This window comes from Serinus canaria, chromosome 19 (assembly GCF_022539315.1).
Source record: "Serinus canaria isolate serCan28SL12 chromosome 19, serCan2020, whole genome shotgun sequence".
In the NCBI taxonomy this organism is placed as follows: domain Eukaryota; kingdom Metazoa; phylum Chordata; class Aves; order Passeriformes; family Fringillidae; genus Serinus; species Serinus canaria.
The window spans coordinates 4,274,925-4,291,633 of NC_066332.1; the positions used below are offsets into that span (position 1 = coordinate 4,274,925).

At 58.1% G+C, this 16,709-nt stretch overlaps 2 protein-coding genes across 6 annotated transcripts; one reads left to right on the forward strand and one right to left on the reverse strand.

Moving 5' to 3' along the window:
• Nucleotides 1–2,432: 2,432 nt before the first annotated feature.
• On the reverse strand, nucleotides 2,433–14,762 carry NEK8 (NIMA related kinase 8). 5 transcript variants are annotated; one of them, XM_050981590.1, is made up of 15 exons: nucleotides 14,667–14,762; nucleotides 12,401–12,606; nucleotides 11,223–11,455; nucleotides 10,457–10,588; nucleotides 10,062–10,270; nucleotides 9,589–9,668; nucleotides 9,138–9,319; nucleotides 8,777–8,927; nucleotides 7,616–7,692; nucleotides 6,346–6,463; nucleotides 5,918–6,068; nucleotides 5,640–5,803; nucleotides 5,293–5,451; nucleotides 5,034–5,192; nucleotides 2,433–3,522 (listed from the first exon to the last, which is right to left on the reverse strand). In XM_050981590.1, exons 1-15 carry the CDS (start codon nucleotides 14,723–14,725, stop codon nucleotides 3,494–3,496), a joined length of 2,109 nt encoding a protein of 702 aa, XP_050837547.1. In that variant the 5' UTR covers nucleotides 14,726–14,762; the 3' UTR covers nucleotides 2,433–3,493. The 5 variants fall into 5 exon arrangements, with proteins under 5 accessions (XP_050837547.1, XP_050837551.1, XP_050837550.1 ...); XM_050981594.1 differs by lacking the exon at nucleotides 14,667–14,762 and adding an exon at nucleotides 14,027–14,128; XM_050981593.1 differs by lacking the exon at nucleotides 14,667–14,762 and adding an exon at nucleotides 13,316–13,881.
• On the forward strand, nucleotides 14,329–16,390 carry TLCD1 (TLC domain containing 1). The gene is made up of 4 exons (XM_009094746.4): nucleotides 14,329–14,540; nucleotides 14,693–14,775; nucleotides 15,104–15,186; nucleotides 15,625–16,390. Exons 1-4 carry the CDS (start codon nucleotides 14,344–14,346, stop codon nucleotides 16,018–16,020), a joined length of 759 nt encoding a protein of 252 aa, XP_009092994.1. The 5' UTR covers nucleotides 14,329–14,343; the 3' UTR covers nucleotides 16,021–16,390.
• The last annotated feature ends 319 nt before the right edge of the window (nucleotides 16,391–16,709 follow it).

A 16,709-nucleotide genomic window follows, 5' to 3' on the forward strand; every position in this document is an offset into this window, starting at 1 on the left:
CTTGTTCTGCCAGTCTGTGCCAGCAGAGCCCGGAGCCAGGCTGTCTCCAACAAGAGATAGGCACGACCCAGACACTGTCCCTGACACTCTGTGACCTGGGCCCAACTAGAAACTGCCCCTGGACACGACTCTGGGACAAGGTTCAGGCCAAAAGGACAGGTCCTTGGTATCCTGGGGGTTGATGGGACTCCAAAGACAGGACACATCAGTCCTGTAAACACAAGCAGCCTGTGCCTCCGATGACAACCATGAAACAGCCGACTTTTATCATTATTTACTGCTTCTCTTTGATGTTTTAAAATTATTCTTCACTAACCTCGCTGAAGAGCATCTCTGCTAATTAGCCAGGAGCTGACAAAGCCATCAGAAGGTGCTGGCTGTGCCGGCAGGGCGGTGGGGAGGTGTCAGACCCTGCAAACAAAGATCCCTCCTTTTCCCCTCTCCCCAAGCAAAGCCCTCCCCGCTCTCAACATCACAGCCAGGCATTTGTCTCACACAAAGGCGACACTCAGGGCAATTCCCTTTGTGGAGGTGATATGTTCGCTGTCTCCATTGATGGGTCACTTCTTGAAACCATCTGAGTTCGGAGAGGCCTCTTGTCCTCTTCCCCAGCCTCTCTCTGCTACTCCATCCCTCCGCCTTCTATTTTACTCAAACTGGAGGGACGGAAAACCGACGCTCCGGCTTCTAAACAAGTTAAGGTGGAGCCTTTCGCCCCAGGGAAAGGAGTGGGGAGAGTCCTCTCCCGGCTGCCAGGGCCTCGTGCCCAAGGAGGGCAGGGGTAAGGGATCCAGGCAGACGGACAGAGGGACAGCAGCCGCACCTCCTGCCTAAGCCTCGTGGGAATGAGGATATGACCTCGACAGAGGTGCCGGAATCAAAATAAATCAGCTGCGGGATCAGCAGGCAGTTTCCTGCTACAGTAATGGCCCCGAGTCAGCAGGATCTTATTTGGAACAGGGACAGTCTTTCCGTGGGTGACAATGGCCAGAGGGGACCCGCTCCAGGATGCACAAGCCAGGACCCGGCAGCCTCATCCCACATCCCCTCCCCTTCCCGCTCCCCTCCGGCCCTGCCTTTCCTCAGCAGGAAGAGCCGCGGGGACACTGATCCACCACCAGCTCCACACAACACAGGAACAAAAAAAGGATAAAGGGAGAAGCCCCGAGACCTGCAGATTTCATCGGGAGCTTCTGCAGGGAAACAAAGCAGCAGACGTGAGGAATGCAAGTGGCCTATTTGCCCGGGCTGCTCTCTGCCTCCGGCAGCACGGACGTGCCTCGGCTTGTCGTTCCAGGAGCTTTTGTTGCTCGGGGCTGGGGGCCTCTTTGTTTCCTTTACCCTCCCGCTAGGCTTGGTCACAGCCCGGTATTAAATTATTCAAATGATCTCGCTGGGCTTCACAGCTGAACTCCTGTGTGGAGAGCCCAGGCTGTGAAATCCCGAGGCCTCCAGCCCTCCCCATAGCCCCTGGCCCAGCACAAAGGGCACTGGTCCACACTGGTTTCCCCAGTCTGGAGCAAAGGATCCCAATATTCAAGCTGGTGACACCTCCAGTGCCAGCACTGCAGTGCAGAGGTGTCATTAAGCCATAAAATCATTCACCTAACACCAGTGCACTGATAGGAAGCAGGTGGGGGGCAGCACCCCTGGATTTGGCAGCCCAGCTAGAGCAGGAAGAGCTTGGCTCCTGGAGCAGTGGCATTTTGGTGCCATTACCCACAAGACAAAGGGTGTTAGATCTCTGTCCTGCCTGCTGCTGTCCCAGCCAACCCTCAGCCCTGGCCAGGCTGCAGGAGGAGCACCAGCCCCTTCCTCTGGGATGTGTTTGAATGTGGTGTGGAGCCAGTGGAGCCCTGAGAGCTCTACACAACACAGGCAAGGGAAATCTGATGCTGGAAGGAACTGGAGCTGCGGCCAGCTCCACACAGGGAGGAGAGGCAGTAGCCCAGAGAAGCTTTGAGGCAATTGAACCCAGCCCTGCAACCACCCTGGTGCCCAGGTTGGTCTGGGAAGGGAAAGCACCTTCCCCAACACCGCGCTCTGTAACCTGCAGCACAGGAAAGTGCCAAAGGATTGGCAGAACCTTTGAATTCCAGTCGGCTTCCTGGGATAGCAGGGTGTAACCGCCTGAAAAGGCAGCTCCACAAGAAACAAAAAAGGCAGGGAAAAACCCATGCACCCACCCTGCCAGGAGCCAAACAGGGAGGCTGTGTCTGCAGCCAGGGCTGCACACGCCTCTCCCGGCCGGACAGGACCTGCTCCCTTCCCCAGCTGGAGCCTGGGAGGGGAGGGAAGGACAGGCAGGAGAGCTGCAGAAATTCATTACCTTCCACATGACAGAGGGATCAGTTGGCTTTTACCAGAGCCCGTCGAGGTTTTCCTCATTGAAAACAGGAAAGAATCACAAAAATAATTAGAGAGATTTCATCTCAGCCAGCTTATGAAAGCACCGACTTTATACACAACAGATTGGCAACAGCACAAAGATGGATGTGAAAGGCAAGAGCATTTGCAATGTCAGACAGATCAGAGACAGAAGCTCATCAAAAAATGGCCCAGGGCAAATATAAGTTAAAAAAAGAAAAGAAGAGGAAAAAAATAAAGGAAAGGAAACGACCCTTCTGGAGACAAAAAACGTGACTCCTGTCCATAACACATGGATGTGCTTCTCCTGCCTGCAAAGACCCCCTGGTGAAAACTCATCAGCTCCCTGGACAAATCTGGGTTAAAAAACTTCTACTGATGATCACTGGCTGTGTTTTGCTGCCTTCCCTAGCTCAGCTGGGAGCCAGTGAGCTGGTCAGCAGCAGGACTGAGGAGCCTGAGGAGAAATGTCAGCTGGAGGATCCTCCAGCGAGCTCCTGGGGCCAGGGGAGGCTGTAATTGGAAAGCTCCAGGCAGCATTTGGGGAGAGCTGTGCAGCACAGGGAGGTTGCTCGTGCAGAGCTTGGCCAGCTGTGCAGGCAGGACCCTCCAAAGTGTGCTCAATAAATGGGTGAAATGTTTTAGGGGGGGATGGGAAAGGACAGACTTCTCTAATTAGCAAAGAGGTTTGCATTTAGTCACCCAGCACAGCGCCTGGGGCCCTGACTCCAGACGCTGCTGTGCAAAGGCTGACAGCTCTCTCAGACACAGAGCTGTCAGCCTGGGCTTTGTAACCAGAAACAGTTTCCACAGAGGAAAACAACCTCTGTGCTCCTCACTCTTCCACACAGGCACTTCCAGCAGGGAGGGGAAGAGCCACGGTGTGACCCCTTGAAGGCATCACCAGAGCTCTGGGCACGTCCAGGGCAGTGACTCTCAGGCACTGGAGGTTCACAGTGACAATTCAATAAGTGAGACCAGCTCTGGTTCCTTGGGAACCATCGTTAGGAGCTCTCTGTTTCCAGACTGCTGCCTTCAGAGTGCAGCTGAGGAGCTCTGGAGCCTGGAGTGTGTCTGAGCCAGGCCACCGTGGGCAACAGGAAGAGCAGGATGTGGCTGCTCTCACTCACTGGGAAGGCGACTCCTCCACGACAGCTGAAACAAAAAGAGTAAAAATCAAGATTTAGCTGGAAGCTCCACCCTGATAAAGCTACAGTAAGTGTTCTGCCCCACACAGGCATGATATCCCACAGATGGGCACCTAAATCCCTGTCCCCTTCCCTACTGCAAGACCTCAGTAGTGGCACAAGCGAGGCAACGCCCAGCAGGACAAAATGCAGTCTCTTGAGGTTTGTGCTCTCCTCCTCTCCAGCCTGTTTGCAGTGGGATTGAGAGAAGGGAGCAGCAGCAGCTCATGATAACCTGGGCAGCAGCCCAAGCCAGTCAAAAGTGGAGTTGGCCCCATGGGAGGAGCAGAACAGCTGCCCCAAAGGTAGAGTGCAGCTCGCCTGTGCCAGCACCCTCCCAGGCCAGATCACAGCAGCAATGACATCACATGTGTCACCAGATCTCGTGTTCTCGCTGGAGAAATTTCCAGGCAGATTGAGCTGTGTGAAAGCCCAAATCTCAGCTCTTTACAGAGCTCTTAGTGCTTTTTTGCATGCTGGTTGCTGAGGGATGCTGGGGCAGGCAAGGCTGCTGCCCTCACACTGCTGAGTTTGCACTCCTGGTACTGGGACAGGACAAGGTTTCGGGCAGAGGGACAGCAGTGGGGCTACACACTCTTACAGTGCTGCAGGTGGGAGCCCACAAACCAGCTGCCACAGAGTGCAGGGTGACTCGAGCAGCGGAAGGGGAGAGCAGCCTGCAGTCTTCCTGCAGAGACAAAACCCTTTTACTCCCATGACAAATGCCCTACTTGTTTCTGAGCCTGGGGACTCGGCCATTCCCCGTCCCCTTCACATGGCAGCGCACATCACATGAGAGCTGGGCACTTGCAGGGGAGGAACAGAGCCAGGGCTGATTCTGGGGCTGTCAGCTGGGCCTCCTCCCCTCGGGGCTGTAATTAGCCTCCTTGAAGTGGGCTGGGGCTGGAATCCCTCAGCCCAGGCTGAGGCCATAATCAGCCCAGCACAGGAGGAAGAAAGGCCCCTGCAGCAGTCTGGGCCAGGCTCCCGTTGTACATCCAGGCAGGAAGGGCAGGTCACGCCATGGGCACGTTTTAACCGAGCCACGATGCTGCCTTTGGCCCAAGCAGAGAGGAACCACAAAACCATTGCTATCTTTTCCAAACCACAATGGCAAGGCAGCAGCCAAAATGACGCCTCAAATCTCAGCTTCTATTTCAGCAGCATCAATTAGAGAGCTGCTCTTTTTGGATACTCAGTGGACCGCTGGCATGCTAGCTTGGCCAGCCTACCTGTCTGGGAGTGCACCAGACAGCCTCTGCCATCCCTTGCCCAGTGGGAGAGGCAGTGTCACAGAGTTGAAGAGCAGCAGGGGAATTATTTTGGGCTTGAAGTTATTTCTATTCATCTACAGTTCAAGAAGGACTAGAATAACAGTGAGCTTACATGCCAGGGTTACTCAGCACAGCCCCGGTCACAAGGCATTGTGTCTGGCTGGGTCCTCATGGCAGGAATCACAGGGACAAAGCCTTTACTCACGCTTTACTGCCAGCAGTGTGTTCCCGTGGCAGCAGGCAACAGAGGTCACCAGGTATGGATGTGTCTCCTCCAGCTGCACTGGCCTTGGCACTCCTGTTTCCTCATCCTTCCTGCCCAGGCGTCCCCTGGCTCCTTTTCCCCACGTGCACACCTCGCCGTCTGCAGAGGGATGTAAACGCCTCGCTGCACACCTGCCTTGGCCACAGCAGAGGCCAGCCAGGCCCTGCTGCAGCCCAGGAGATGGGGGCTTCAGCCTCACCTGCTCCGATGGCCACAGTGAAGGCATCTCCACAAGCCACCACAGTGACCTTCATCGTCTCGAGCCCCACAACCAGGTGGGGCACGCGGCTGTTGCGGCAGGAGTTGGTGCCCAGCTGCCCGTGCTGGTTGCTCCCAAAGGTGTAACAGTGGCCAGAGGCTGACAGCAGAGAGGAGAGACACAGCTGGGTGACACTTGGACACACTGAAACCCCTTTCTGTCTCCAGGCTGAGCATTCTGCTCCACAGAGCTTCAACACTGGGAGCAGGGTGTCTCTTGAGAGACTGCCCATGGGAAACAAGCAGAAGGAAGACAGGGAAAATGCAAATCTGGGCACACACCCTCACCTGTGACAGCAGCTGAATGTGCAGTACCAATGTCAGCACACACAATGGGCTCTTGGTTCAAGGGGGCTGACTGGGCACACACAAACACAGTGGCCTCCTCCACCTGGTCCTCTGGGGAAGGCTCCTCTGCTGAGCTGATCCGGTCTAGGCCCAGCTTGTTACACCTGCACAGGGAAAATCTCTAGGATCACACAGGGATGTCTTCTGGAGCCCCTTGGTCACAACACAGACAGGCTCAGGATGGTAAAATGTGGAGCATGGACTCCCACCCCTCTTACCTGTTGCTCCCACAAGCAAGAATCTGATTTTTCACTGTGAGGACCATGGAGGAATCAATGCCACATATGACCCTCTGAGCCTCGTGCTCCAGAGGGACTGTGACCTGCTGGGGGCAGTTGTGGCACTCCAGGGTGCCCAGCCCAAGGCGACCTGGTAGGAGGAACAGAGCAGGGAACAGCTGATGGCAACACACCCTGAGCACAGCCCCACTGAGAGCAACACCGACACAGCTGCTGCAAGAGCCCAGCCCGGGATCCCAGAAAGCAGCAAAACCCAAAGCACAAGGACCCTGGTATGCAGCAAAACAGCTGCAGCTCTTCCCCAGCCACCCACCCTGGAACATCTGGAGGGGACTGTGGGCAAGCAGGGCCAGCAAAGGGAGTGGGAACAGGCACAAGCCCTGTTCTGCAAAACAGACTTTTCTTACCGTTATCCCCCCTGCCCCAGGCAAACACTTCCCGTTCGTTGGAGACCGCCAGGACGTGAGATGCACCACAGGCCACCTGCACCATCTCGTAGCCCAGCAGGGCCTCCACAATCTTGGGCTGGCAGGGGAAGAGCAGCAGCCGTCAGCCGAGACCTCCCAGCCTGCCCGGCTGCTCCCATCCCTCCCACCCAGCCCCCCCAGACTCAACACAGTGCTGGCAGCATCCCAGTTTTCATCCAACACAAACAACAGAGAAATTTCTTTTTTTTTTTTTTTTTTTTTTTTGTTCCAAACAGTCTTCAAAGGGATAAGAGACTACGTGCACGCAGCACAGAAGATAATGCAAACATCTCTGGGGCGGAAGAAAGCAGCCAGCATGAGAGTTTGGAGAGGGAAGAGGTTCAGCAAGGGTTGGGATTCGCCCCCCTGCCCATGTGGGGAGTGCCAGGGGCTGTGAACGCCTGCTCTGAGCAGGCAGGGGCTTGGTGCAGGATGTGTTGGCTCAGAGGAGCTGTGAGTAAATGGCTCAGATTCATTAGGGGGTGGAGGGACCAGGATCTCCACATTTCACCCGGCCCCTGCTGTGACCTGCTGTTAGATCTGACACCTCGCCTCATACTCATTATCGTCCTCAAGTGAAAAGCACCGTTTGTTGGGATCAGGCTGCTGCTTCCAACTGGTCTCCCCTCCCCAGCCATAAGCAGGGAGCAGCTCAGCTCTGGGAGAAGAAGGAACAAACGGGCCAGCTGACCACAGTGACAAATGGCACCAGTCCCTGGGCTCGGCTGGAAGCCATGGGCTGCTGCCACATCCGAGGGCAGGCGAGGAAGAAGCTGGAAGGGAGCAATGAGTCCTCAGCCCCAGTGTTCTGAGCCAATAGGAAACACACAGCTCTTCTTTAAATACTGGCTCCTTTGAAAAATAACTTTTCTCAGTGAACCCTGGCAGCTGCAGGCCAAGAGTGAAGCAGGCAGGTGTGTGATTGGAGGCAGGCTCCAAGCTGGGAGCCTGCCAACAGCAACCACAAGGCAGCTCTTGACTTCCCCCACGCTCAAAGGGATCATTGTGTAGGGGGGGGAGAGAAAGAGAGAGGCAGGTTGGCTCTTTTAAAACCCGCAGTGACAGGGAGAGGAGGGGGAGGGGGTTAGATGCCAGAGCATGCCTGGGATGCACATCCCTGGAGCTGGGATGAGCCCCCTCACGTGGTGCAGAAGCCACGATCCATCCTTTACCCCGGGGGAGCAGCATGCCCAGCACCCTCTCCACCAACCTGGCTGACATCCGTGAAGTTTCCGTGCCCCAAACAGCCATTGCTGCCGCTGCCGAAGGTCATGATTATCCCCCTGTCTGCAGGAGCAGAAAGGAGCCCCGTCAGTGGCACATGTGAGGCCCTGCGAGGTGACACAGCCGAGGGGCGGCCATGGCTCCCAGGACATCGGACCCACTCTGACTGAGAATGAGCTGCAGGGGCCACAAAGCCTTCAGAGAGTTTCCAGGGAGCTGCAGGAGCTTCCAGGGAGCTGCAGGAGCTTCCAGGGAGCTGCAGGAGCTTCCAGGGAGCTGCAGCCTCACGTGCTGCAACGGCTCGACAAACAAACAGCAGTGATAAGAGCACTGAGATAACATTGCTGCAGCTGTGCAGGCAGGAGCTGAGAACCCCACGGTCTGTCCAGGTGTTAAAGTCACAGAGGCACTCCCTGAGCAGCTGCCCAGCAGAGGGGTGGCAGGAAACTCCATGGGAGGTAGGATAAACACATGCCCATGGAGTTTGCCCACTGTGTATCTGTTGTTTGCTGCCCTGACCCCCAGGAGAAGAGCAAACAGAGCTCCCACAGGACCACTGGGAGGGCTTTGCTCCACAAACACGGCCTTGGACTGGTGTGCGTGCTCCACTTCCACCCAGAACATTTCCTAGACTGCTCTGAGGGGGCTTCAAACCCTGCCTTCCTGCAGTTTGAGGACAACCAGCCCTGCAGCAGCTCACGCTGACTCCTCACTGTCACACCAGTCATTGCTGGTCACTGCATGTGCCCATGTCACACTCACAGAGTATGTGACAGAGACTCTCCTCACACTGCAGTCCCCACTCTCAGTTCTGGTTTCAGGTGACACCAATGCAACAAGGACAACAAGCACAGGAGATTTCAAAGAATCATAGAATAATTTAGACCTTTAAGATCACCTAAGCGATGGTGGCCCTCCCCACACCAGACAGTTTGGGACCAAGTTGACCCGTGTGGCATCACAGGAGGACCATGTCTGCCATTTCTGACTCCCACATGATGCTACATGAGAGGCCACAGAGGCTTCTGTGTCACCCCAGCCCAGAGCATCTCTTTGATTCCTCTCTGAGCAGGCTCCCCAGGCAGTCCCACTGAGTTTTAGGGGGTTCTGGGAGCCAGGTAGGTGGAAGCAGAAGGCAGCAGCTCACCTGTGAGGCAGGCTGTGAAAAGATCACCACAAGACACATGTTTGATGGTCACTCCAGACTGGCCCTCCAGAAAGCGGGACACAAACTGAGGCTGGAGCTGCTCAGTGGCTCCTGGGAGAGAGGGACCCCCAGCAGCACCCATGGGAGGAGCCTGATGGAGAGAAGCCATGGAAGAGCTGGGTTGGAGAACACTGATGAACCCCTTCCCACAGGCTTATCAGCATTACCCACACCCTGGCTGGGACTGCAGCCCTGGAGGAGGCAGTGCCAGGGTCTGTGAGCGAGCAGAAATGCCTCCAACACAGAAATCACACATCCAAGGCTCCACAGCCACTCCTGCCCCAGCTTCCCTGTCACTCACCTCCCAGAGGATGAGCCTCCCAGATTTGGTGACCCCAGCCTTCTGTGTCCTGCCAGCAGAGACCTGCACCACCTCGGTGTTCAGCATGGGCAGGCGCAGAGGGGTGGTGATCCCACTGCCCCACGTGTAGATGGATGACAGGGGAGGTGGGATTCCTGTCCTGGCTGAACCCCGTCGGACACCTGTGGGGCACAGAGAAATCAATCATGTGGATCCCTGACTCTCCTCCCACGGGAAAAGTGACAGCACCAGCCAGTCTGGGTGCCAGCAGAGCTGCCAGAGCCAGACCTGTGCTGGTCCAAGGGGCTGCAGGGCTCCTCCAGAGCTCAGGGAAGGTGATACCTCTAAAGTTCCTCTCTCCAGAACCCTGAGTGCCTCTCTGACTTGTGTCATCCAAAGGAAAGGGAGCTTCCAAATGGAGCTGAGTTGAACACAGCATGCCAGAACTCACCCCTCTGCCTGGCACTGCTTGCCCGTCCCTCTGTCCGGCTGTGGGTCACTGTGGGCACTGGAGCCAAGGGTTTTTCAGGCCTGCCAAACCAAAATTCAGCCTTTAGTGTCCTGCAGGACCTGGATCACAGAGTGTCTGGGCAGAGCTACAGCAGAAACCACAGGCGAAATCACTCCCAGCACTGCTTTAAACAACCTCAGAGAGGGGAGCTGGCACCAGCTCACTTCCCCCTGTGCTCACAACTCTCTGTTTGCTGTCACTGTGATGACAAGCTCACACCTGCCACGGCACCTGCCTGGCTCTGAGCCCCTGGGCCAAGCTCAGCCAGCAGCAGCTGCACAGGAGGCAGCACAGGAGAGCTGCATTGGGAAAATGCTCCCTTTGGAGCTCAGAGGGAGGCAGTGAGCTGGTCAGCCATGCTGTGGGCTGTGGCAGCCCCTCCCAAGGGACACTGAGGTGGCAGTGTCACTTGCCTCCTCATTTTGACGCTGCCCACGTCTGTGTAGAGGTTCAGGAGGGGCCGGATGCAGATGGCCTGGGCCATGATCTCATTCAGCTGGGGCCGTTTGGAAGGATCCAGGTTGAGCATGCTGAGGATGAGCTGGCGCAGGTCGGGGCTGTATCGATCTGAGATCGGGGCAAACGTCCCGCTCATGATCTTCAGCACTAAGGCAGGAAGGTTCTGGAGAGAAAACAACAGACAAACAGTGGCTGGGCAGTCAGGGGCGAGGCCAAGGAGGAAGGAGCTCTCAGCACTGCCCTCTGCCTTCACACTTCCCGGCTCGCTGAGAAATCATCCCGGCGTACATTTTCACCTCTGCGAGGGTTCATGGCTTCCTGTGCTAAGTGTAAACCACATGGCTCTTACCGCAGCTTCGAAAGCCCTCTTGAGGCTGGCGAGCTCGTAGAGCACACAGCCCAGGGCCCAGATGTCACTCTTCTGGTTGTAAGGCTTCCCCTCACAGAGCTCTGGGGAGATGTAGCACGGAGTTCCCACCACCTACAGGAGACAAAAATTTACCACAGTGCAGTGCAACTGGGGCAGAGAGGTGGAAGGAGGGAGGACTGGTGCAGAGCTAGCTGGAACACCACCAAGCAAAGCTCCACAGAGCTGGGCTTTTGTTCCCTTGGCATCAACAGCTGCCTGAAAATCTCAGTGAAAAACAAGAGGATTTGCCTTTCCAGTGACACATACAGTGATTGCCTCTAATTTTGCTCCTATCCACTTGAGAGAATCAGAGCCCAGAGCACTGAGCGTGATACAAACGTCTGGTCAGATTAGCCCAGGTGGGGAAAGTCACTAAATGTCAAGCAGAGAAAGGAGATTAAGGCAGGATGGGAGTGCACAGGCAGGAATTTATTTGCTAAGGATGTGTCAGACGAGTCTGCAAACACCACCCCCAGCAGGAGCCACCCTGCCTGCCCTCACCAGTGGTCTCAGACACCTCATCCCCTCCCACCTTTGGGCAGGTCTTACTTTTCAGCAGCCCACAGAGCCACAGCAAACTCAGGCATGAAGATATCAGCCAAGGAACAAAGCAGAACTGCCTAAAGCCACTTCACAGAGACGACTGTGAGCCAAATCCAGAGTTCCCAGCCTGCTGCCATGGGTTAGAAGCTGCCCTGCCACTCACCGTGTAGGCTTTGCTCTTGCTGCTCAAGATTTTGGAGATGCCAAAGTCTCCGATCTTGACGATCATGCGGTGCTTGTCCAGGAGGATGTTCTGGGTCTTCAGGTCACGGTGCAGGATCTGCTTGGTGTGCACGTGGTGCAGGGCCAGGAGGATCTGCACAAAGAAGTGCAGGATGGTGTCCTCATCCAGCAAGGAATTACAGCGCTTGTGGATGAACTCTGCCAGAGTGCCCCCTGCAAGGAACAGCAAAGGGCTGTGGGCACAGGACAGCACAAACCTGGCCTAAAACTGGGGAGATTTTGCCATTTTGGCATCCTAACAAGGCAGGCATGTGGGAGATACACATCCTGGTGGGATATGCAGCACATCCTCCAATGCTCCTGAACAATGGCAGCACAGTTGGTGGGAGGAAGAAACAGCCAGAGAGAAGTTATCATTGACACATTATCAAAAGCAGGAAAAGAAACACTAAAATTACAGCTCTTGGAAGAGGACATAAACCTCCATGGCAAAACAAGATCAGCCTGTTCTGCAGAGGAGAATTCTTGCAGTCCAAGAGGCCACGTGGCACAGAGAGGCCCCTGTTGGGAAGGGGAGGTCCAGATTCAGGGCTCACATACAGCTTTTAGCAAACCCTCATGCAAATGTTGATTTCATCTGAAACTCCACAGGAAATCTTGTTAGAAATGTCGGCCAACAGGGTTGACACAGGGAAATGTGCCTGAAACCTGAGCCAGGGCAGATGGTAGCATGCTGATCAGGGACAGAGGGGTTTGAAATCTCCTTGTTTTGGATATGGTTAGCAGGTGTAAGGCATATAATCATGGAGTGGCTGAGGTTGGAAGGGACCTTGTGCGGTCACTGTTGAGGAAAGCCACAGAGGTTGCTCAGGACCAGAATCTTTTGAGTATCTTCAAGGATGGCGACTCCACAAACTGCATGGATGCTTGGTTACTTGGCTCATGGTCAGTTTGGTGTCCACCAAGAACCACAGATACTCTTCTACAAAAATGTCTCCTCAAGAGAGACAGGCTGCGTCTCCTGGGGGTGCAACTCCAGGATTGTTACAAGGAGCACAACGTGAGACCACAGCACCTTGACCCAAAGAGAACCAAGTGCCTGGCATCCCCTGGACCTGCCAAGGGACCAGCTACAGGCTGGGGGACAGCAGGGCCCACCTGGGGCGTATTCCATGGCGATCATGAGTGCCTTGTCCTCCAGGAAGTTCTCGTAGTACTCGATGACATTGGGGTGGCTGAGCAGCTTGAGGACCTGGCACTCGTTCTGCGCTGCCAGCCGCTCATCCTTGCTCATCTGCTCCACCGGGATCTGCTTCAGGATCACCAGCTTCTGGTCAGCCTTGCGCAGGCACAGGTGCACGATGCTGCGGGGACAGGGACGGGGCCTCAGCGCGGGGAGGGGGGACACAACACAGGGCCTGGCCATCGCCCCGGGGTGGCACAGGTCCCCCGCAATCCCCGCGGCCCGGGGTGTCACGCACTTTGTGCCACGTCCCCCCGTGTGCCACACCCCGGCCGACCCCGCATTGCCGTGGCCACAAGCGCCTCGCTGCCACGGGGAAGCTGCTCAAAGGCCTCCCGTCCGGAGGCAGAAAAACTGTAGCCGTCCCCATGGCCCATCTCCGGCGCCCCCTCACCCGAAGGCCCCTCTCCCCACCACCCGGATCCGCTCGTATTTCTCCATCCCTGGGCCCGGCTCCTCCCGTCTCCATGGAGACACTTCCGCGCTGCTACGGCGGCCGCGGGCGGACAAACCGCGCCGCGTGCGTACGGCCCGGGAGCTCCGTGGTTCGGTCGGGGGAATAACGCCCCCCCCGGCTTGGGTGACACCCCAATGTCACCGGCAGCCAGACCCTCTTGGGTCTAAGAGAGAGACATCAGAGAGAGAGGTTTGAGGTGCGCTGGGCTGCCCGCCCCGACTGAGGGATGCCAGCAGGATCCCCGCACCCGCAGAAAAGCGGCGGTGTCCCCAGCAGCCTCCAGCCCCGAGCCTGGAGGGACACCCGCTGCGGGGGGCTGCGCTGCTGCGGGGCCAGCACAAGGGGCACGAGTCCCCTCCATGGCCCCCCAGACCTGCTTTAGACCCCCAGGACCACGAGCACCCCTGAGGCGGCCGTGATGGCGGCTATAGCGTGGAAGCGGGTCCTGCCCTGCACCCAGGAGTGGCGGCCTCTGTCCTGGAGTGGGGACAGTGACAGAGTGGCAGTGGTGGCACTGCCACGTGGCCCTGCTGCCATCTAGCGACAGCCAGCTCGGCTCACCGGGAAGAGGGTCAGCCCCACTCGCGCAAGCCAGAGCCCTGCAGCGTGGGGCAGCTATGGGGCAATATCCCCACGCAGGAACCAGGATCCTGCCGCGTTTCGGCCCCACTCTACTGCAGCCTGGTATTAGGGGACAGCTCTGAGTGCCCCAGGCCCCCGCCATGTATTGAGGTGAGCGTTTGTGCCTGCTCCCACGACTTTTCCAAATATTTTCCCGGCCATCCTCTCCCCGACACAATACGCCGCAACCCCCGGCGACAGCCACACCGTGCCAGGGATACACACACGGCGCAGAACAGATGTGCGACGCCCACGCCAGCTGTGCAGCATCGTGGCAGATGTGCAAGGCCCGGCACAGATGTGCAACGTCTGCCAGGCACACGCTGCACCCACCCTCCCGCGCTGCCCGGGACAGACGGGCTGTATCCGACGGCCACACGCGCGGTGTCTGGCACACGCGTGCAGTCCCGCGCCCGCCCAGGAGGAAAGCGCCCAGCAGGAAAGCGCCCAGCAGCGAGCACACCTGCACGGCCCGCACACCTGCACAGGTGCGCCACGCCCGAGCCACACTCCGCACACGTGCGCGTACGCACACACCGCCGGGGGGGTGTGGCCAGCGCGCCGCTTATCAATGAAAGGCGCGGCCACGCCCCCTCGGCGCCCGCCAACCCCGCGCAGGCGCGCGCGGGGAGGCGTGGCCAGCGCAGGGGGAGTGCCCAATGGGAAGGCGTGGCTCCGCTGGCGCATGCGGGGGGCGCGGCCGGTACGAGGGTGTGGTCGGGGAGGGGCGTGGCCCCGCGGCCCCGCCCGCCGCGGCCGCGCGCCGCCGGACTGGGCGCGATGGGCCCGGGCTGGCGGGCGGCCTCGGCGGCGCTGGTGGGCGGCAGCGTGGCGATCTTCGCGGCACTGCGCCGGCTGGCCCTGGCCGTGCCACAGCCCGCCGCCGTAAGGAGCCGTCCCGGCCGCGTCTGGCGCTGGAGGAATCTCCTCGTCTCTTTCGCACACTCCGTGCTGGCCGGGCTATGGGCCCTCTTCTGGTAGGGGGGCAGCGCGGGCAGGGGCGGGCAGATGTACACGCTGCGAACTGGGCACTCCTGGGGAGTGGGCAGGGGGGGCAGGGGGTAGGGAGTATCTGTGTTCCCCGTCCCGGAGCCTAGGCTGACCTTTTTCCTCCTCTCCTCACTCCCAGCCTCTGGCACTCTCCGGAGCTGCTCTCCGACATCCAGGACGGCTACAGCGTCTCAGGGCACCTGCTGGTCTGCTTTTCCTCAGGTAAGGAGCCAGGCAGGGCAGTGGCCGCAGCCGCCCCGCCGGGCTTTGTCCACTCCCTGCTCAGCTTCGCCCGGTATGCTGGCTCGGGACAAGCCACTGGCTCAAGGGCCGGGCAGCTCCATGCCTCCTGACTTAATCACAGCGTGGAGCCCACAGGCTGGCAACCCCCAGGGAATAGCTGTCTCTCCATACCCAGACAGGGTGGAGGTGTTTCTGACACCTGAAGAACAGTCACACCACCCTCCTCCTCCTCCTCGCTGCTCCTCCTTTCCACAGTGGGTCACAGTGCACAAACCAGATCTTCTGAACGCTCTCCTTCATCCCACAGGCTACTTCATCCACGACAGCCTTGACATCATCTTCAACCATCAGTCCCGCTCATCTTGGGAGTACCTGGTGCACCATGCCATGGTGAGTATGGCCAGCATGGGGGGCCACCACACAGGGGCTCAGCCCACCCAGGTTTCATGGGTAGGCTGGAGCCTTTGTGTCTGCCTCGCCCTGGCTGCCAGGTAGGCTCTGCATCAACAAGGCGAGGGCGCCTGGCGGGGCAGGACGCCTGCCAGCATCGGCTCCGAGCGCCTGGAGCCAGACAGGCTGGGAGCTGGGAGGGGGAAGAGCTGGAGGCTCCTCACAGCTCAGGGAGGTGTAACTGGTCCTGGGGGATGTGGCTTTCCAGACTGGTTTTCTCTAAGCTCAGGTTCCTGCTGGGATCTCTGAGTGGGGGGAACAGAACTGTGTGTTCTGTTCCCCCGACTCAGGAACAGAACAGAGGGTAGGGAAGGACTTGCTTTCCCCAGGGCAAGGAGAGCTCACCCTGTTCTCTGCGTGTGTGTCTGTGTGTCCCAGGCCACCTCTGCCTTCGTTTCACTCATCATCACAGGCCGCTTCCTGGTGGCAGCAGTGCTGCTGCTGCTGGTGGAGGTGAGCAACATCTTCCTCACGGTGCGCATGCTGCTGAAGATGAGCAACGTGCCTTCCCCAGCGCTCTACGAGGCCAACAAATACATCAACCTGGTGATGTACTTCGCCTTCCGCCTGGCGCCCCAGGCTTACCTCACCTGGTACTTCCTCCGCCACGTGGAGGTGCAGGGCCAGGGTGCCTTCCTCACTGCCAACCTCCTGCTGCTCGATGCCATGATCCTCATGTACTTCTCCCGCCTCCTCCGCTCTGATTTTTTCCCCTCCCTGCGCAAGGGCTCTGCGGGGAGAGATGTAGACGGTGAGAAGTTTCTGATAGACTGAGACGTGCGCGCCGAGGGGGACCCAGGCTCCGGCTTCTGGAAGTTTGGGGCTCTCCAAAGCTGCTCTGATGTGCCTTAGGGCTTTCTCCCTGGCCCCAGGCCCTGCCTTCACCCGCTCTGCTGCGTAAAAGCGCTTCCCTGCTGGACCAGCCCGACAGCTTCACCGAGCTGCGGGGATGCTGCTGAAGCCAGAGGCACGGCCGATGGAGAAGCAGCCCAAGCCAGCTTCCCTGCAGGCAGCTGGAGGGCCAGGGGTGGCTGTGCTTTGCAGCTGATGCCTGGAAGAGTTTCGAGGGAGGGGAGGAGTCCCTCCCGTGGTGATGTTGGGTGATATGTGCATTAAAATCGGTCTATTTACTGCTGCCGCAGCACACCTGGGCTGGCTCTTCTGTGGGCAGAGCAGGTCGGGGACTCCCCTGGGCCAGGGCTGTGGGAAAGGATGTGCCCCATTCCCAGGGAAGGGCTGGCAGTTCTCAGGGAGGGAGAGGGCACATTCCTGCTGCTGGCTTTGTTCTAAGGACCTTTCAGCCTTCTGGGTCCTGCCAACCCGGCTGAGCCTTGAGCACAACTCTGTCTCTTGTGTGGATGGGTTCCCCTCTTCTTCCTCATTCCTCTCCTCTTCCAGAGACCTAGGGCTGTGCAGGGGACAGTTGAAGGGAACCAGGAGAGGTACTGAGCCTTGTGGCAGTG

Coding starts and splice junctions, on each gene's coding strand:
- TLCD1 (XM_009094746.4), top strand. CDS start 14,344: ATGGGCCCGGGCTGGCGGGCGGCCTCGGCGGCGCTGGTGGGCGGCAGC. Junction 14,541..14,692: donor GGGCTATGGGCCCTCTTCTG/GTAGGGGGGCAG, acceptor CCTCACTCCCAG/CCTCTGGCACTCTCCGGAGC. Junction 15,187..15,624: donor ACCTGGTGCACCATGCCATG/GTGAGTATGGCC, acceptor TGTGTGTCCCAG/GCCACCTCTGCCTTCGTTTC.
- NEK8 (XM_050981590.1), bottom strand. CDS start 14,725: ATGTCGGAGAGCAGCTCCGGAGAGTGCCAGAGGCTGGGAGTGAGGAGA. Junction 12,607..14,666: donor GTGAGGAGAGGAGGAAAAAG/GTCAGCCTAGGC, acceptor CTGTCCCCGCAG/CATCGTGCACCTGTGCCTGC. Junction 8,928..9,137: donor GGAGGCTCATCCTCTGGGAG/GTGAGTGACAGG, acceptor TCTCTCCATCAG/GCTCCTCCCATGGGTGCTGC.